Source organism: Musa acuminata, chromosome BXJ3-8 (genome assembly GCF_036884655.1).
Source record: "Musa acuminata AAA Group cultivar baxijiao chromosome BXJ3-8, Cavendish_Baxijiao_AAA, whole genome shotgun sequence".
In the NCBI taxonomy this organism is placed as follows: Eukaryota; Viridiplantae; Streptophyta; class Magnoliopsida; order Zingiberales; family Musaceae; genus Musa; species Musa acuminata.
In genome coordinates, this window is record NC_088356.1 from 41,194,926 (window position 1) to 41,215,497 (window position 20,572).

At 49.3% G+C, this 20,572-nt stretch overlaps 3 protein-coding genes and 1 pseudogene across 3 annotated transcripts; 3 read left to right on the top strand and 1 right to left on the bottom strand.

The window, feature by feature from the left end:
- Positions 1-6,159: 6,159 nt before the first annotated feature.
- LOC135645305 (trimethyltridecatetraene synthase-like) lies at positions 6,160-7,941 on the bottom strand. Its single transcript, XM_065163572.1, has 2 exons — positions 6,990-7,941; positions 6,160-6,901 (listed from the first exon to the last, which is right to left on the bottom strand). The coding sequence occupies exons 1-2, from the start codon at positions 7,707-7,709 to the stop codon at positions 6,272-6,274; spliced, it is 1,350 nt and encodes a 449-aa protein (XP_065019644.1). The 5' UTR covers positions 7,710-7,941; the 3' UTR covers positions 6,160-6,271.
- Positions 7,942-10,714: 2,773 nt separating this feature from the next.
- On the top strand, positions 10,715-11,452 carry LOC135644201 (uncharacterized). The gene has a single exon (XM_065161670.1). The coding sequence runs from the start codon at positions 10,715-10,717 to the stop codon at positions 11,450-11,452; it is 738 nt and encodes a 245-aa protein (XP_065017742.1).
- A 258-nt stretch (positions 11,453-11,710) lies between these two features.
- On the top strand, positions 11,711-14,767 carry LOC135644202 (uncharacterized). Its single transcript, XM_065161671.1, has 2 exons — positions 11,711-12,518; positions 12,606-14,767. The coding sequence occupies exons 1-2, from the start codon at positions 11,711-11,713 to the stop codon at positions 14,765-14,767; spliced, it is 2,970 nt and encodes a 989-aa protein (XP_065017743.1).
- A 4,175-nt stretch (positions 14,768-18,942) lies between these two features.
- On the top strand, positions 18,943-19,542 carry LOC135644203 (trimethyltridecatetraene synthase-like; annotated as a pseudogene).
- Positions 19,543-20,572: the final 1,030 nt, after the last annotated feature.

A 20,572-nucleotide genomic window follows, 5' to 3' on the forward strand; every position in this document is an offset into this window, starting at 1 on the left:
TTTGATGTTAAATTATGTAAGGCATAGGGACGGAGCCATGGATAACATAAACATCCAAACACTTTGAGTTTTTGAAGGTTTGGGGATTTATGAAATAATTTTTCAAATGGTGACTCATACTCAAGGACAAGAGTGAGCATACGATTAATGAGGTAGGCGACAGCTTGAAATGCTACAGTCTAAAAAGTTGGTGGCATAAAAGCTTGGTGTAGAAGTGTGAGACTAATTTCAATTATATGTCGATGTTTGCGTTCAGCAGAACCGACGAGTTGAAGAGTGTGTGGAGGCGACTTGAGGTGTTATATACCACAAGCAGATAGGCAAGATGTGAGGGCTTGATATTCATCGCCACCATCGGAGTAAAAAGTTTTAATTTTAGACTAAAAGAAGTTCTCGACCAATCTTCGAAAGTTGGTAAAGATTGTGAAAACTTTATATTTATGATGAAGAGGGTATAACCATGTGTATTTGATAATGTAGTCTATGAAAATAATATAAAATCTGAATTTGTTAAAGGAAGTGATTGGAGCGGGGCCCCAAACATCAGTGTAAATAACCTCAAAGGGTTTAGAGTAAGATATGGAGGATTTTCCAAAGGGAAGTCTATGACTTTTATTACTTAAACAAGTATCACAATGAGTTATGATGTTATTGGTTGTAAGCATAGGAAGAGAATAACGGGAAAGAAATTTTTGCTGAATAAAAGTTGAGGGATGACCAAGACGACGATGCCACACATCAATTGGAGTTGCGATCGAAGAGTAGGCAATGGGTTGGGTGATTTGTGGAACTGACGGCCACTCGTAAATGTTGTCTTTACTCTAGCCTCGGACCAAGGGTGCCCTCCTGCTCAAATCCTTGATAAGAAAGGAGTTAGGAAAGAATTCAATTGAGGTATGATTCTGTTTGCAGAATTGAGAAACAGAAATGAGGTTTCGTTTGATGTGGGGTGCACACAAAACATCATCTAGCGTAAACGAAGTGCTATGTGAATTAAGCATTGTAGAACCAGTATGAGTAATGGGGAGTCCGTTACCGTCACCGATGATGATGCCTTCGTTTCCACCATAGTCGTTGTGGATGGACAAGTTTTGTAAATCAGAGATGATGTAATGAGATGCGCCAGAGTCCACAATCTAATTTTGATGACCAGTAGTCGGAGTAGCTATAAGATTTGCACGAGGCCAATGCGACGGAGGAGGAAGTCTGGGTCGAGTTCTATAGACTTTTGCAGAGTGGCCAACTTTGTCACATAGTTGGCAGACAACTCTTTGTTGATTTATGTGATCAGGACGCTAAGGTTGAGGATAATTGAAGTAGTCGCCTTGATGGTTGTAATTGAAATGTTGAGGAGGGGAGGTTTGTTTGGAGCCCACAAGTGCAGGCATGCTAGCCAAACCTTTGTTGATAGATTTGTTGTACCAGGTGCTCTTCTTCTTAGATTTTTGACTAACTTGAGCTGTGATGGATGGTCCTGACAACTTATCCTCACGCTTAAGATATATCTTATAGTTAGTCAACTTGTCATAGAGTTCTTCAAATGATACTAGCGAATCACGTGCGTGTATTACTACTACCAATTCTTTGTATTCGTCTCCTAGGTCGTTGAGGATATGGACAGTAACTTCTTCATCACTGAGGGAATGACCTATCAAGGCCAAGTTATCGATGATAATCATTATGTTATGTAGATAATCAGCAATAGTACTTTCCTCTTGTTTTATCGTCATGAGATTGGACAGGAAACTAAGCATGTGAGTGCGGAAACGATTGGCTAGGGTGGTTTGCAACTTGCACCAAGTTTCGGCAGTAGTGTCACATAAAGAAATGAGTGGGGCAAGGGATCCAGCGACCGAGGCTTGAATAGCTTGAAGGATGAGACAATCCTGGAGTAACCATAATTTGTGGTCCGGATTTGGTACTAGACTGGATGCGCCTGAGATGTTAAGCATCGTCAATTGACAATGAAGAGAGTCATCAACATACCCTAGAAGATCATAGCCAAATAGTAGATTAGAGAATTGAGCACACCAAGAAGCGTAGTTGTCACCTTTGGATAATTTGAAGGGAATGAGGGTTACTGCATTTATGGAGATAAGGCTTGTATATGGGAAAATACTGTGGTTCCCTGTAGGAATATTAATGGGAGCATCAGAGATAGATGATGAGGACATATGGAGGATATGTACCAATACGTGGGAGCAACTAGAAGTCTGCAGCGAGACAATGATCAGGGAGGAAGAGGTATTGGTGGCAAATGGGTCATGGGTTGTTGATCAATATTGACAATGATCAATATTGCTGCAGTCTCCCTGTAGCAATTCTAATATCATGTAGTTGAGGAGATATTGGCTATTGTTGTTGAGGTTATTATCATAGGAGATCTTGATTGTTATTGAAGTTATTATCACAGGAGATCTTGAATGTTATCACGGACTATGAGGAGTGTGAAAAGTAGGACAAGGGCAAGTATATGGCCGACGATGGTATCTCCGTTGGTGACAAGGAGGGAGGAAGAGGAGTTAATTACTTATTGTGATGGAGCTCATTTAGAGGTTTATATATAGATGGCCAAGCAATAATTTAGACATTATATATATATATTTTAAAGTTCAGCAATGTTGGATGTGTCATCCAGATCCCTATTTTCACAGTAATCATGATGAAGACATGTTTTGTCCGGTCCTCTTCTCAAGGACGAGCAGTCCTTAGCAGTGTGTCGATATATATGGTAATGACATTGATAATCCTTATATATAAGTATGTGTAAAATTTAATTTACAAGGATAATTCTGATGTCTTGTCATCTTTTCTTTTCTTTTCTTTTCTTTTAGTGCTGTTCTGAATATTAAATTTCCGTTTATTAGTTCCACTGAAACGATGAAAACTACAATAAAAATTAATATATATAAAATTCATCTGATGAATTTGTCATGAGATTTGTTCAATCTACAAGATCTAATTTCGTTGTGATTCATCAAACTACTCCTCAGGAGCATGATAAGAAGATCGGCTAATCTTACTCGGCAAGATATAATTGATTGTTATTTGAAGAATCATCATATGTAATTTTGATATTAAAAATAATAATATAGTCTTTGATATTAAACAGAAGAAAAGACCCTCAAAAGAAATCATTTTCGATAGATTTGCAAAGAATATTTGAGATGAAAACAACAAGAAGCCACACGCCTCAACTGTGCCTGCTGTTGATTGAATGAAAGACAAGTGACATGCATTCTCACTATTTACCAATCGTTTTCCTCTATAATTGTGATGAATGTGGAAGTACAGCTGATGATAGAAATTATTTGTGAGAATGATCTATCACCGAGGGAATGACCTATCAAGGACAAGTTATCGATGATAATTATTATGTTATGTAGATAATCAGCAATAGTACTTCTCTCTTATTTTATCGTCATGAGACTGGACAAGAGACTAAGCATGTGAGTGCGGAAATGATTGGCTAGGGTGGTTTGCAACTTGCACCAAGCTTCGGCAGTAGTGTCACATGAAGAAATGAGTGGGGCAAGGAATCCAGCGACCGAGGCTTGAATAGCTTGAAGGATAAGACAATCCTGACGTAACCATAATTTGTGGTCCGGATTTGGTACTGGACTGGATGCGCCTGAGATGTTAAGCATCGTCAATGGATGACGAAGAGAGCCATCGACATAGCCTACAAGATCATAGCCAAATAGTAGATTAGAGAATTGAGCACACCAAGAAGCGTAGTTGCCACCTTTGGATAATTTGAAGGGAATGAGGGTTACTGCATTTATGGAGATAAGGCTTATATGTGGGAAAATACTATGGTTCCTTGTAGGAACAGTAATGGGAGCATCAGAGATAAATGATGAGGACATATGAAGGATATGTACCAATACGTGGGAGCAACTAGAAGTGAGACAATGATCAGGGAGGAAGAGGTGTTGGTGGCAAATGGGTCGTGGGTTGTTGATCAATATTAACAATGATCAATATTGCTACAGTCTCCCTGTAGCAGTTCTAATATCATGTAGTTCACAGGAGATCTTGAATGTTATCACGGACCTGTGAGAAGTGTGAAAACTAGGACAAGGGCCAAGTATATGGCCGACGATGGTATCTCCGTTGGTGACAATGAGGGAGGAAGAGGAGTTAATTAGTTGTTGTTGTGATGGAGCTCATTTAGAGGTTTATATATAGATGGCCAAGCAATAATTTAGACATTATATATATAGTGTTCAGCAATGTTGGATGTGTCATCCAGATCCCTTTTTTTCACAGTAATCATGATGATGAAGACATGTTTTGTGAGGCCTGTGAGGAGTGTCATCACCGTATATATCGACATACAGCTAAGGACTGCTCGTCCTTGAGAAGAGGACCGGACAAAACATGTCTTCATCATGATTACTGTGAAAAAAGGGATCTGGATGACACATCCAACATTGCTGAACTTTGAAATATATATATATATATATATATATATATATATATATATATATATATATATATATATATATATATATATATATATATATATATATATATATATATATAAAATCTTTTTTGTTGATGGTTTTTCATATCTATCTTTTGAAAATTTTGGAAATAATATATTTATCCCTAATAATCATAAAACTCATATTAATTAATTGTAGCCATTGTTAATTTGTAATGAAATACCAAAGAAAAGAAAGATCCCTTAAAAGCTTTTAGCCTTGTGAGAGGCGAAAAGAGAGAAATGTACGATGATTCGAATCTAATTATATTTATAATATAATTAATTTTATTATGTTAATTAATATTTTGCATTTGTAGATTTATTTGAAGATGGGCAATGATTAAGAAACGACTGCTATTTTAGGTTCAAAACTGAAGAATTTGTAGTAAATATTATAAATAATTTATTGTTGAATTTTCATTTGTTATTTGTAACATTAGTTGTTCTACTTTTTAGAAAGATGGAACTGAATATAAATTATTTTAGTTTTTAGTAGCTATGGGAGAATTTACCGATGAAGTTATAAACGTCTATCATTTTATTCTTTGTTATGAAATTATACAATTGGGATAAAAATTTTGGCCATATCTAATATACTTTAAGGAAAACTAATATACTTGATTTTTGTTCCTTAATTTATTTTACTTTGTGATAGATCAACTAATATTTTTATCCTTTTTCAATTGTAGGTGACACATCATCATCATGTATTTGGGATGAAGAATTACAAACTCTATTCTAAGGATCATCTTAGATAACTCCGCTCAATATATTTTGGTTCTACTATATAGCGATAACCATTGGTATTACAATTCTACTTGTATTACAATTCTCTCTTAAAAATATTATATTCAAATATATTTAGATTAATTGTAAGTTATGCTATCAAAATATTTTATCTCATATTAGGTGTTTATTTGTTGAGAAACATGTAAAGAAATTGAAAGATATATCTACAATTGATTTATTTAGACAATACGGAAGATAAAGTTGGTCAAATGTCTTCAACAAGACGAATCTAAATGAATCATGCTATTCACATTGGTCAACTTGTGTGATTATTATATTAATCCATTTTATCCTTATTTTTGTAACAATGATTGTATGATATTTATGATGAAATATATGGATCATTTGTTGATCGGCAAAGATATGAAATTTAGCCAACAAGGGATGCTATTGTTAATGTTATATTGGATGACTGTTGTTATTGTGTGGCAAGACTGAAACATTTGAATAAATTAAATTGTTTGATTTTAGAATTTGCTTGATGATGTTATATTGGTTTGAGATTTAATATGATTAATATTAATGTGAATTGCTTCTATATTTTGCTTGTGAATTGCTTTAAAGTTATTGTCAATCACTCTTTCTATAATATTTATTTATTTATGATTAAAATTAAAAATATTATCGAATGATGTGACAATTATTAAAGAATTATAAATTTTAATATTATAATCAAACTTAAAAGAAGTCATTAGATTAACGTCAAGCTCAGAATTCAAGCCTAACAATCGCTTAGGTTTCTTTTATCTCTGCAATAAATAATTTCTCCCATCTATTAGTTCTAATACTCTGCTTGTTATATATATATATATATATATATATATATATATATATATATATATATATATATATATATATATATATTTAACTCAAGAGTAGAGTTTATTGGACCACAGCAAACTTCCCTTCAACCTACTAATTAACAACACATACTACTATCATGCAAAAGCTGGAATTTGTGACTTGTCCACCCCACGTAACACAGCATCATCAGGCGCCGTAGAGATGAGCCGGAAGCTTTGGCTCGACCACCGCCTGGAGCCGCACCTTCCGCGGCGTCGTCAGCCCAAAGATCTCATCCATATTCAGCTCCTCCGCCGTCATCCCCGGCGGTAGCCTCCATTTGAACCCGTGCAGCAGATTGGCCAGGCTCAGATGCACCATCTTCAGGCCGAGGCTGTTCCCGGGGCACATCCGCCGACCCGCCCCGAACGGCAGCAGCTCGAAGTGGTGTCCCTTCACGTCGATCGGGCTGCCCACGAACCGCTCCGGCCGGAACTCCTCCGGAGCGTCCCACAAGGCCGGGTCGCGCCTGATGGCCCACACGTTCACCAGCACCCGCGTCCCGGCGGGGATGTCGTAGCCGTCGACGGTGGTGTGCTCCCAGGAGAGCCGAGGCACGAGCAGGGGCCCCACCGGGTGAATCCTCATGGTCTCCTTGACGATGGCCTCGATGTACGGCAGGCGGTGCACGTCCTCCTCCTCCACCCACCGGCCGCGGCCGATCACCCGGTCCAGCTCCTCGGTTGCCTTGTCGAAGGTCTCGGGTCGTTTGAGGATCTCAGAGACGGCCCATTCAATGGTCACGGTGGAGGTGTCGGTGCCGCCGGCGATCATGTCCTGTTCCGTCAGTCCAAGTGGAACAATATATTACCTAAATCGATCTGCTTAAAGACAACCACAACGGAGACAGCGGATATATGCAGACCAGAATGAAGGCCTTGAGGCAATGCCTCTCGAGCTTGACTTCCAGACCGTGATCATCGGCCAACTCCAAGAGCACGTCCACCAGGTCCCTGGGAACGAACGCCTTCCCTTCTCGCCGACGCCGCTCGTTGTGCTCGTCGAGCACGTGCTCCAGGAACCTGTCGAACCTCTTGCCCACCATCTTCATCCTCTTCACATAGCCCTGCAGGTCCAGGAAGTTCAGCCAGGGTATCAAGTCGCCCACGTTGATGACGCCGTTGAGCAGCATCAGCTCCTCGATCATCTCCTTGAACTCCTCCTGCGGGACGATCGCCGCGGGCGCCCCCGACGACACCGACTGCTCCTGCGTGTACTTCCTTCCCAACACGATGCGGCTAATGATGTTGAGGTTGACAGTGAAAATGCGGTCCTTGAGGACGATAGGCGTCTCTGTGGACCTGAAGAGGTCCCGGAGGAGGCCGCGCACCTCCTCCACCCGAATGTATTGGTAGGAGTCCAGCCTCTTGGGGGTGAAGAGCTCCATTATGAAGATCCTGCGTGCCTGCCGCCAGTAGGGGCCGTAAGGCGACCAGTTGATGTTGGAGTAGTTGTAGGCGGTGTACTTGCCGGCGACGATCTTAGGGCGAGAGACGAAGGAGAGGTCATGGGTCTTGAGGAAGAACTTGGCCATGTCGACGGAGGAGCCGACGACGACCGGGAAGGAGCCGAAGCGGAGGTGCATCAGTGGGCCGTGCTTTTGGGAGAGGGCGGCGAGGGAGCGGTAAGGCAGAGGACCAATGAGGTTGAGGTTGCCAATGACAGGCCACGGCCTCGGCCCAGGTGGGAGGTTGAGTTTGCGGCGGCGGCGGCCGCGCTAGAGGCCTGTGAGGAGTGTGAAAACTAGGACAAGGGCCAAGTATATGGCCGACGATGTTATCTCCATTGGTGACGAGGAGGGAGGAAGAGGAGTTAATTACTTGTTATTGTGATGGAGCTCATTTAGAGGTTTATTTATAGATGGCCAAGCAATACTTTAGACATTATATATATATATATATATATATATATATATATATATATATATATATATATATATATATATATATATATAATCATGATGAAGACATGATGACATATATATATAAATATATATATATATATATATATATATATATATATATATATATATAGTCATGATGAAGACATGTCATCCAGATCCCTTTTTTTTAAGTTTAGCAATGTTGGATGTGTCATCCAGATCCCATTTTTCACAGTAATCATGATGAAGATATGTTTTGTCCAGTCCTCTTCTCAAGGACGAGCAGTCCAGTCCTTAGCAGTGTGTCGATATATATGGTGATGACATTGATAATCCTTATATATAAGTATGTATAAAATTTAATTTACAAGGATTATCAATGTCATCACCATATATATCGACACACAGCTAAGGACCGCTCGTCCTTGAGATGAGGACTGGACAAAACATATCTTCATCATGATTACTGTGAAAAATGGGATCTGGATGACACATCCAACATTGCTGAACTTTGAAAAAATGGGATCTGGATGACATGTCTTCATCATGATTATATATATATATATATATAATGTCTAAAGTATTGCTTGGGCATCTATAAATAAACCTCTAAATGAGCTTAACTCCTCTTCCTCCCTCCTCGTAACCATTGGAGATACCATAGTCGGCCATATACTTGGCCCTTCCTAGTTTTCACACTCCTCAAAGGCTTCTACCGCGGTCGCCGCCACCACAAACTCAACCTCCCACTTGGGCCGAGGCCGTGGCCTGTCATTGGCAACCTCAACCTCATTGGTCCTTAATGAGGGTAATAATGACGACACGACGCGTCACGACATCAGCCACGCCTGGACGACACTCTGCCCAAAGAGGACAATAATGTCGATGCGATGTGCGCTGACGTCACCCGCTCTCAGACAACGACTTCGTCGTTGTCTGGCCCAACATGCTTGGCCGAGGCAGAGGAGAACGACGACCGAGGCATGCCCATGCCCTGCGTCAGTTTGGTTCTTCACGCAACGCCAACGGCAATGTCAGACGCCATCAGAGGTACGATCTCGCTCCTGCGGGCAGGCACATCAGGTAACACTAAACTTCCCTATAAATACCCCCGAGTTCTAAACGAGGAGAGGGGAGGGACTTCCGGTCACTAACTTGATCGTTGAAGGGGTCGGGCCGAGCTTCCGACCCGACCTGTGTGCAGGTACTAGGACGGGGTTGCTTCTTCCCGGCACTGCGGAAAAGCTTCCCTCCCGACGCAACGCCCCGACCAGACCGCCGTAATCGGCCACCTCGGCAATCTCGAGGAACGACGTACAAGATCCCCGCCCATTTGGACCCAAACCAAGCCGTGTTGGCCCCGAGGCCATGGCATAAAGTTGTTTACACTAACAGATTGGCGCTAGAAGGAGGGCATCCGAATGTCGAGCAATCAGCAGATCCACTCTGACGAACCTGCATCTGAGGGGTTGCGTCCGGTCAGCACCCCGGAAGAACATCCCCTGCGTAATGAACCCTGAGACGAACGCCCCGCCGCAACCTCGGAGCGCTACTGGCGGTTGTTCAACGACCCGGGTTTATCGCTGCCCGACGGTGCCCGCGCCGGCTCGTCGCCCGTATCGCCCGAAGCCTTTCACGACCTCGCTCATCAAGTACGAGCTCTGACGGGCATGGTGCAAACTATCATCCCGCTCGTCTCCCAACTGACGCCCCCGCATATGACCCAGCCTTTGCAGCAGCGGGAGGCCCCCGCCCGGACTCATGCACCACTTCCCGAGCTCCCCACTTCGCCTCGAAACCGATTAGCCCAACCCGGGAACCGAGGGGCGGAAGATCAGGTGAGTCACCCAGAGCCTGAGGCGCTATCCGTGGACTCAACGAACGCCCTGTGAGCCCAGTTGCGCCTTGTTAGTCAACGACTCGACGAAGTACAGCAGGAGGTTCGCAGGTCAAAGGGAGAGCTCGGGGCGGACAGACACCAAGGGTCCCCGTTCGCGCCCGAAATACAAGATCAAGTGATTCCACCGCACTTCCGGCTCCCTTCGCTGGACGCCTATGATGGCGCCACTGACCCAGCGGACCACGTAACCGCTTTTCGCGCCTAGATGGCTCTATATGGGACTTCTGACGCCTTGATGTGGAAGGCGTTTCCAACGACTTTGAGGGGGCCGGCCCGCGCATGGTACAGCGGCCTGAAGACCAGGACCATCACCTCCTTTGACCAGCTCGCCAGGGACTTCGAGCTCAACTTCCTGGCCTACGCTCGACCAAATCCGTCCGTGGCGTTGCTCCTCGGACTCAACCAAAGGGAGGACGAGCCCCTCTCCCATTTTGTGAACCGCTTTACGACCCAAATCCGGGGGCTGTCGGACGCTCACCCCTCTTTGTTAATGCAGGCATTCATGATCGGCCTGCGACCTTCTAGGTTCTTCTCGTCTCTTATGGAGCGACCCCCCACGGTGGTGCCCGAGATGCTTCAGCGAGCAAACAAGTTCATCGCCGCAGAGACGTGGATGGCTGGGAGGTGTGAGGAGCACAAGAGGGTCAGGTCGGAGCCGCCCCGGTAGCAGCAATCCGCTGCACCACGGCGCAGGTTGGACCGATCTGACCCTTCGGCACCAAGGCCCCCTATCCCCACCTTGGGTTCGTCCCAAACAGAGATATTCCTCCACATAAGGGAGAAGGGACTACTCAAAGATCCCCACCCGATGAGGAGCCCGCAAGAACTTGCAGACCGATCAAAGTACTGTCGTTTCCACCGGCAGAATGAACACGACACTGAGCAGTGTCATGAGTTGAAAAGACAGATCGAGGAGCTTATTCGTAGAGGGCACCTTGGCCAGTACCTTCGAAAGGAAAAGGAACTTTCGTCGTTCCCGGAGGGTCCCATCGAACAGCACATCGATGTGATAGCAGGCGGACCCGCATTTGGCGGGAGCTCCATGACCGGAAGAAAGGCGTACGCTCGAGCAGCCTCGGCCGAAGCTCCCAGGCATGGGCCTGAGCTCGAGATCACTTTCTCGGCCAAAACGTCCGAACAACCCAAACACGACGATGCGCTCGTGATATCGGCCAGGATCACCAACGCGCAAGTAAGAAGGATTATGGTCGATACCAGGAGTTTGGCCGACGTACTCTACTTCGATGCCTTCCAAAAGCTCGGCTTGTCTAGAGAGAACATGAAGCCGATGTGCTCGGCGCTCACCGGATTCACCGGCGACTCGATCTCACCGCTGGGGGCAATCATTTTGCCCTTAACCCTAGGAGCCCCACCGAGGTCGAAGACGGTGATGACCACCTTCTTAGTGGTTGACCTCCCCACGGCATACAACGCCATTCTCGGCCGGCCAACCCTCAACAAAGTCAGAGCCATCGTCTCAACTTACTACCAAACTGAAAAGTTCCCGACCCACGCTGGGGCCGGAGAAGTCACGGGAAGCCCCTGAGAATCCAGGCGCTGCTACCTGACGACAGTCTCGTTACACAATAAAGCGAGGGTCGAACCACCACTGGGAGATCCTCGGGAGACGAAGAAACCAACCCCCCACCCCGAGCCGAGGGGATCCACCATCGACTTGCCGCTACTAGAGGGTCGGTCAGACCAGACGGTCAAAATCGGGTCGGAACTACCCGAGCAGGAGCGAAAGTGGCTCGTCGGCTTCTTGCAGGAAAATACCGACGTCTTCGCCTGGTCGCCATCTGACATGGCGGGCGTCGACCCGGAGGTCGCGCAACACCACCTCAACATTTCGCCCGACGCTCGTCCGGTGAAGCAAAAGCCCAGATGCCAGGCCCTTGATCGGCAACTCGCCATACGAGAAGAAGTGGAACGACTTTTAACAGCGGACTTCATAGAAGAAGTCAGATACCCACGATGGCTATCCAATGTAGTCCTCGTAAAGAAACCCAATGGAAGTTGGAGTATGTGTGTTGATTACACCAGTCTCAACAATGCATGCCCAAAGGATTGCTACCCCCTCCCAAAGGTCGATCAGTTGGTCGATGCAACGGTCGGACACGCCCGCCTCTCATTTATGGACGCCTTCTCGGGATATAACCAGATCAGAATGACGCCCGAAGACCAAGAGCATACGGCCTTTCTCACCGATCAAGGGGTATACTTTTATAAAGTCATGCCATTCGGATTGAAGAACGTTGGAGCTACGTACCAGAGAACAGTGAACAAGATGTTCGCCCACCAGATCGGGCGAAACATGAAAGTTTATGTTGACGACATGATTGTAAAAAGCCAAGCGGCAGAAGCTCACCTTGCCGATCTGGCCGAGACATTCGCCACGCTGCGCAAGTTCGGCATGCGACTCAACCCCGCGATGTGTGCCTTCAGCATCACCTCAGGAAAGTTCCTCGGGTTTATCATACACGAAAGAGGAATTGACGCCAACCCGGAGAAGGTCCAGGCAGTCATCAATATGCAGTCACCTCAGACGATCAAAGACCTGCAGCGCCTTAACGGGAGGCTCGCCGCCATGTCTCGTTTTCTTGCCCGATCGGGTGATCACTGCCTCCCCTTCTTCCGGGCACTAAATAACCCGAAGAACTTTCAATAGACGACATAATATGAGGAAGCCTTCAAACAAGTAAAGCAACGCTTGGCCGGCCTCCCCCGACTTGCCTTAGTGTCTCCCGGGGAGAAGCTCGACCTCTACCTGGCTGCCTCCCGGCACGCAGTCAGTTCCATTCTGATCAAAGAAAACTCCGGCGAACAGCTACCGATCTACTACATCAGCCACGTCCTGAACGGGCCTGAGGAACGGTACCCACCGATTGAGAAGCTGGCACTGGCGCTTGTGCTGTCGGCCCGAAAGCTACGCCCCTACTTCCAGGCTCACCCGGTGGAGGTCATCACCGACCAACCACTCCGGCAGATCTTGTCTAAGTTTGATCTTGGAGGGCGTCTTCTCAAATGGGCGGTGGAGCTCGGCGAGTATGATGTACGATACATGCCAAGAACTGCCATCAAAGCCCATTTCGTGGCCGACTTCATCGCGGAATTAACTCAGATCGAGGATGTGGATCTCGAGCAACCTTCTGAAGGATGGGTCCTGCACGTGGACGGATCGGCCAACTCAAAGGGCGCCGGTGCGGGGCTGGTGCTACTAGCTCCCGACGAGCGATCATTCGAGCGTTCCCTCTGCTTCGGGTTCCAAGCCACTAACAACGAGGCGGAATACGAGGCGCTCCTAGCAGGACTCAGGTTGGCCCTCGAAATGCAAGTGGATGCCATACACGTCCTCACCGACTTGCAGTTGGTAGCCGAGCAACTCAGCGGCGAATACGAGGCTCGTGACCTAGTCATGGCGAAGTACCTAGCACAGGTAAAGAACCTGATCGCCAAGTTCCCTCATTTTACATTATCTAATGTCCTGAGGGGAGAGAACGAGCGAGCCGACGCACTAGCTAAGTTGGCGTTGAAATCAGCCCCCGAAGCCAGGCCCGAGGTCGAGGAGCTCCCTTTCCGTGCCATCGAAATCGCTGCTGCGGCCTCGGGCGGTGCGCCGACCACGTGGGCACAAGAGATGCTACGCTTCAAGCGGGACAGGACCCTTCCCCCCGACGAGGCTACGGCTCGGCGCCTGGGCCGTACGCATGTGTGGTACTTCGAGATGGGCGGACGACTCTATAAGCGGTCCTTCACATACCCTCTCCTACGGTGCTTGGAGCCCAACGAAGCTCGGACGGTTCTGGTCGAGGTCCACGAAGGAGTCTGCGGGGAGCACATTGGCGGGCAAACCCTGGCGCACAAAATACTTCACCAAGGATACTACTGGCCGACCATATGCCAAGACGCGAAGGTCTACGTGCAACGGTGCGGTTCGTGCCAAGAGCACGCCCGCGCACCCCGGCAGCCCGCGGTCCCGCTCACCCCCATCGATTGCGCATGGTCGTTCGCACAGTGGGGTCTGGACCTGCTCGGACCTTTCCCGCCAGCCTCGGGACAGCGGAAATACATCATCGTGGGAATGGATTACTTCACCAAGTGGGTTGAGGCCGAGCCACTGGCGACGATCACAGAGCGGCAAATAGAAAAGTTCGTGTGGAGGAACCTAGTGACTCGGTTTGGCCTGCCCAAAACCATCATTACAGACAATGGGCCTCAGTTCGCCAGCGGAAAGTTCCGAGAGTTCTGCGCAAGCTACGGGATCCGGCTGAGGTTCAGCTCATTGGCTTACCCTCAGACGAATGGGCTAGCGGAAGTTACCAACCGGTCCATTCTAGACGGGCTCAAAAGAAGAGTGTCCGTAGCACGATCGGCTTGGACGGACGAGCTCCCGAGCGTCTTATGGTCATTACGCACCACCCCGAAAATCGCGACTGGAGAGTCCCCCTACAGCCTTGCGTTCGGGACCGAAGCTGTCCTACCGCCCGAAATAGCTATTCCCACCCCTCGGACAAAAAACTACGACGAGGGAACCTCAAACGAGGGACTTCGAGCTAGCCTTGACATGCTTGAGGAACGGTGTGCCAACGCGCACTTGAAGGCCCTCTCTTATAAAAGAGCCGTCGCAATGGTCTACAACCGGAAGGTACGCCCCCAACCAATTAAGCTAGACGACTTGGTCCTCCGCAAGATCGAAGTCAGCAACCCGACCCGAGCAGGGGGAAAGCTGGCCCCCAAATGGGAAGGACCTTATCGGGTCGTCAAAATAATCCGACCGGGCACATACCGACTCGCGACAATGGCTGGTTCTTCCTTACCGAGAATATGGAACGTCCAGAACCTTAAGAAGTTTTTCGTCTAAGGAAAGCAAAAGCTGCGCAACACACAAGAGAAGAAAAAATTTCTTTTATTTAAACAAAAACGAGGATTACAAGACTCGACCCCGACTTACAGACCGACTAGCACCTTAGGAAAAACCAAAATACAAGACTCCTCTCATTCCTATGGGGTGTCCAACCGGTCGTCGAAGGGAACGTCCTCGGGCATGTCCACCTCAAGATCCTCGGGATGGGGGGTGAAGGGGTCCTCCTCCACCTCCAGGCCTGGGTGGCGCGGACGGAAGCAGGACATGGCAATCCAATATCCGTATTCAAAAGAAACCCGCCAAGTGCGCGTCAGCCCGAGTTCGAACCCCTCGGACTTCTTGTACATCGCAATCAACTCCTTGTCCTTGTCGGGTCGGAGACGAACCTCCTCGACAAGCGCTTCCGAAGCCGCCCTCGCCTCCGCCTTGGCCTCCTCTAGCTTCTTGCTAAGGGTACCCGCCTCCGTCTTCAGCAGACGAAGCTCGGTCCGCTCCAACCTTATGGTTTTTTGGAGCTCTTTATTCGCGTTCCCAGATGCCTCGAGCTCTGACCTAAGGCGAGCCGTCTCTGCCTCCGAGTCCGCCGCGCGCTTCTCGGCGGCCGCCACGGCTTCCGAACCAGCCCCGGCTCGGGCCTCCTCGACCTGGCGATGGAGGTCGGCGTTGCAGCTGATGAGGTCCCCGATGACCCGGCCGGCGTCACACACCCTGTCCATTAGGGCCGTCACATAATGAAGGCCCTGTAAGAGGGAAGACGGGTCAGGAAGAATAGCGTCGGAGAAACAACCCCAAGGTGGGAGGAGAAGCACTTACCCAGGTCAAGGACTTGGCGGACTTGCCAAGCAGAGCCTCCGAGGGCAGGGTGTATAAATCCTGAGCCATGTCGGGATGAAGTGCACCTCGGAGGAATGCCACGAAGGAGTCCCCTCCGGCCCACACCTTGTCCGCCCGGGACAGGCCTTCCCAGCGGGCAACCAGGGGGTCGCTTGCCTCCCCGGTCGGGATCTTGCCCACCAGTCGCGTCAGGAATGGCTCCTCGTCCCCGGCGGGGAGTCGGCACAGGTCACGCATGGAGGGAGGGCACGGGCCCTTCCTAGCCACCTGCCGACTAGGCCCGGCCTCGCCTCGACGGGGGCCCGCTTCAACCCCCTTGGGAGGTGCTGCCTTCGCCTTCTTCCGAGGGCGCCCGGCCTCGACCTCCAGTGGGGCATCCTTAGAGCTGGGCTGCGGGTCGGCCAGCATTGCTGGAGGTGGAGCTTGCAGCGCCCGATCGCCTAGAAGCGATCGAAGGTTCACCATCTCTTCAAGAAACAGGAAAAGTGTTAGTCCTAAGATTAAGCCATGAAATGTCCGAACCAAGTGCTACTGACATACCCAAAGGTGTCGGACTGAGGCCCGCCTCGACCAGCCATAGCTCGGTCATGTTTCAGATGGCCTGGGAACCGGGGAGAACCACTTTGTGCCTCCCCAGATCCCGGCGCTCTTCTTCACTCAGGCATGGGGCGGTGTTGTCGATCGCCCTCGCGGACCACCGAACCCCGAAACCCCAGTCCTTCGCACAGCTAACATAAAAGAACCTCCCCTTCCACCCTTTGTTATTGGAAGGGGCCCCCCCCGACTCGAAAGCCCGCCTGGGTAGATAGGAAGTAACCCCCTGAACCTTTGGAGAGACGGTAACAAGAAAGGAATAGGTTGAGGGTAGGGGTGATGTTAGCGTAGTGGCATTCCCCTAGGAATACTACTAGGAAGCGCCAGGAGTTCGGCGCCACCTGAGACAGCAAAATCCGCCAAAGGGAGATGCATGACACAATGAGGGGGTGAAGGGGAAAGCGCAGACCCGCCTCCAGGGCGTCTAAAGTCAACGCAAAACCCTTCGGGACAGGGTCATAGGCCCGCTATCCCGGTTCGGGAGCACTGAGGATATAGTCCCCCCAGCAACGACTCACTTATGGTGGAGTCCATGTCGTGCGACCACATCAAGGCCTCCAAGGCCCGCGCCGCTTCCCCATCAGAGGATTGAACGTGGGACGGCGGAGGACAACCCCCCCCGGCTCCGTGGGAAGGGGAAGAAGGAGAGGAAGAGGAGGATGTCATCTTCACTGACCTTAACGGGGAGGTACTAGGGAAAAGGAAGGGCGATGCAAGAGGCGAGGAGGAAGATTGGAAAGAGGACGACAAGACCTGAAGAAGGAGACTCAGCAACGAGAAATAAAAATGAAGCCGGGCGCTCGCTATTTAAGGGAGATATCCCGCCAGAACCAGCGCCCCTTCGCCTCCTGAGTATGGGCGGCAGCCCACCCGCGCACGTGCGTAACCATCACGTCACGTCAGGAATGCCAAAGGGCACCCCGCTATAATGAAGGTCTGACGTGGCGGTCCCGCTGAAGAGGCAGAGCCCTGACGCCTTGATCTCGACGTCCGAAAGCGTGCGGCAAAAGCAACCAGCTCCCCCTCAGAGAGGAAATCAGATATAGTAGTTTTCGGCCCCCGCTACTGTTAAGCAAGCAAGGAGGGAAAGTAGCATAAGTAGCTTCTCGGGCTTGCCCGACCGCATTGTGCTCCTCGGCCGCATGTTGCCCGAGACCACGCCTGCGTGGCCTGCCCGCCTGCGTCGTGTTCCTCGGCCGTGTGTTGCCTGAGACCACGCATGCGCGGCCTGCCCGCCTACGTCGTGCTCCTCGGTCGCGTGTTGCCCGAGACCACACCTGCGCGGCCAGCCCGCCTGCGTCGTGCTCCTCGGCTCCATGCTTCCCGAAACGTGCTCCTCGGCCCCATGTCGCCCGAGACGTGCTCGACCTCATATCGCCTGAAACTACCGTGGTACTGGAGGCTGAAGCCATGCCTCGGACTCCCTCTTTTACAACAACCGATGCATAGCTTCTTTCGAGGGGGGGGGGGATATAATGAAGGTAATAATGGCGACATGACGCGCCACGACGTCAGCCACGCCTGGACGACACTCTGCCCAAAGAGGGAAATAATGCCGACGCGATGTGCGCTGACATCACCCGCTCTCAGACAATGACTTTATCGTTGTCTGGCCCAACATGCTTGGCCGAGGCAGAGGAGAACGACGACCGAGGCACGCCCATGCCCTGCGGCAGTGCGGTTCTTCACGCAACGCCAACGGCAATGTCAGACGCCATCAGAGGTACGATCTCGCTCCTGTGGGCAGGCACATCAGGTAACACTAAACTTCCCTATAAATACCCAAGAGTTTGGTGCCACCTGAGACGGCAAAATCTGCCAAAGAGACAGGCAGGACACGATGAGAGGATGGAGAGGAAAGCGCAAGCCCGCCTCCAGGGCGTCAAGGGACAGGGCGAAGCCCTTCGGGACTGGATCGTACGCCCGCTGCCCCGGCTCGGGGGCACTGAGCATGTGATCCTCCGGGATGCTGTAGCGCTCCCGGAGTCCCTCCAGCGAAGACCCGCTCACAACGGAGTCCAGGTCGTGCGACCACATCAAAGCTTCGAGGGCTCGCGCCGCTTACTCGTCAGAAGATTCAACGGGGGACGAAGGGGGATTCCCCTCCCCACCACCAAGGATAGGGGAAGGAGAAGAGGATGGAGAGGGAGAAGAAGAGGAAGAAGAAGAAGAGGACGACATCTCAACTGACCTTAGGAAGAAGAAAAAACTACGCAGGGGGCCAGGAAGAGAACTGGGAGGCAACAGCAGAACTCGAAGGAGGAAATGCTGCAATAGAAGATAGAGGTAAGTTCTGGCGTCCGCTATTTAAAGGGTGATGTCCCGCCAGAATCAAGGCCCCTTCGCCTCCCAGGAGCAGGCAACAGCTCACCCACACATGTGCGTAGCCGTCGCGTCGCATCGGAAGACACACCCAAAGACGCTCCGCCTTAATGAGGGCTTGACGTGGCGACCCCGCTGAAGCGGCAGCAGCCGGACGCATCGACCTCGACGCCCGGAGGCATGCGGCAAGCTCCCCCTTTCGGAGAATAAAATTAAATGCTGTAACTTTTCGACCCCCACCGCCGCCAAATTTAAAACCAGAGCCCTCGGCTTCACGCCTCCCGAGATCACACCTGCGCGGTCACCCCGCCTGCGTTGTGCTCCTCGGCCCTCGGCTTTACGCCTCCCGAGATCACACCTGCGCGGTCACCCCGCCTGCGTTGTGCTCCTCGGCCCTCGGCTTTACGCCTCCCGAAGCTTTGATGTGGCCGCACGACCTACCGTACATCGAGGCCATCGTCAAGGAGACCATGAGGATTCACCCGGTGGGGCCCCTGCTCGTGCCTCGGCTCTCCTGCGTGACACCACCTTCGACGGCTACGACATCCCCGCCGGGACGTGGGTGCTGGTGAATGTGTGGGCCATCGGGCGCGACCCGGCCTTGTGGGACGCTCCGGAGGAGTTCCGGCCGGAGCGGTTCGTGGGCAGCCCGATCGACGTGAAGGGACACCACTTCGAGCTGCTGCCGTTCGGGGCGGGTCGGCGGATGTGCCCCGGGAACAGCCTCGGCCTGAAGATGGTGCATCTGAGCCTGGCCAATCTGCTGCACGGGTTCAAATGGAGGCTACCGCCGGGGATGACGGTGGAGGAGCTGAATATGGATGAGATCTTTGGGCTGACGACGCCGCGGAAGGTGCGGCTCCAGGCCGTGGTCGAGCCAAAGCTTCCGGCTCATCTCTACGGCGCCTGATGATGCTGTGTTTCGGGGGGTGAACAAGTCACAAATTCCAGCTTTTGCATGATAGTAGTATGTGTTGTTAATTAGTAGGTTGAAGGGAAGTTTGCTGTGGTCCAATAAACTCTACTCTTGAGTTATATATATATATATATATATATATATATATATATATATATATATATATATATATATATATATATATATATATATATAACAAGCTACCTCCCAATCTTTGAATCAAGTTAGTGATCAGAGTATTAGAACTAATAGATGGGAGAAATTATTTATTGCAGAGATAAAAGAAACCTAAGCGATTGTTAGGCTTGAATTCTGAGCTTGACGTTAATCTAATGACTTCTTTTAAGTTTGATTATAATATTAAAATTTATAATTCTTTAATAATTGTCACATCATTCGATAATATTTTTAATTTTAAGCATAAATAAATAAATATTATAGAAAGAGTGATTGACAATAACTTTAATGCAATTCACAAGCAAAATATAGAAGCAATTCACATTAATATTAATTGATAGGGGTAAAAAACTGATATGACATAACACCCCGGATTTGGCGTAATACACCCCTACGTCAGACACCCTGTGCGGCACACTGCCCCAGAACGAGCATTAACGACGACACGACACGCACCCATACCCACCGTACCCAAACAACCCCCCCAGTGTTGAATCTCGGATTTTGATGATGAAGTCAATTGTCATTTGTTGTCTAATCTATGTGTTGAGATAAGTGTGCAGGATTAACTACGATGAAAGATAGACAAGCAGCAGGAGTTGCGCCGGAGTCAAGTTCATGATCACGTTGGGAGTTCGAGAGTTCGACGGAAGTTCGGACGGTCGTCGGAGGTTCTGCGAGAACAGATCCGAGAAGTCCAGAAGCTTGCCAAGCGAAGCTCGTCGGAACTTGCCAAGTGGATCGTCGCAAAGTCCAGGAGTTTGCCGGAAGTCCGCAGGAGCATCACCGAGGGTTCATCGGATGATCGATGGAAGTTCGCCGGAAACTCGCCGGAAGGAGCGATTGACGCACCGAAGCAAAGCTGCAGAAGTTGTCTTAGATTTAATCGTAGTTAGCACGATGATTAAGTTGGAAAATGGGAGGTGATCCCATTGGCTTAATCTTGGGGCAATTGGGCC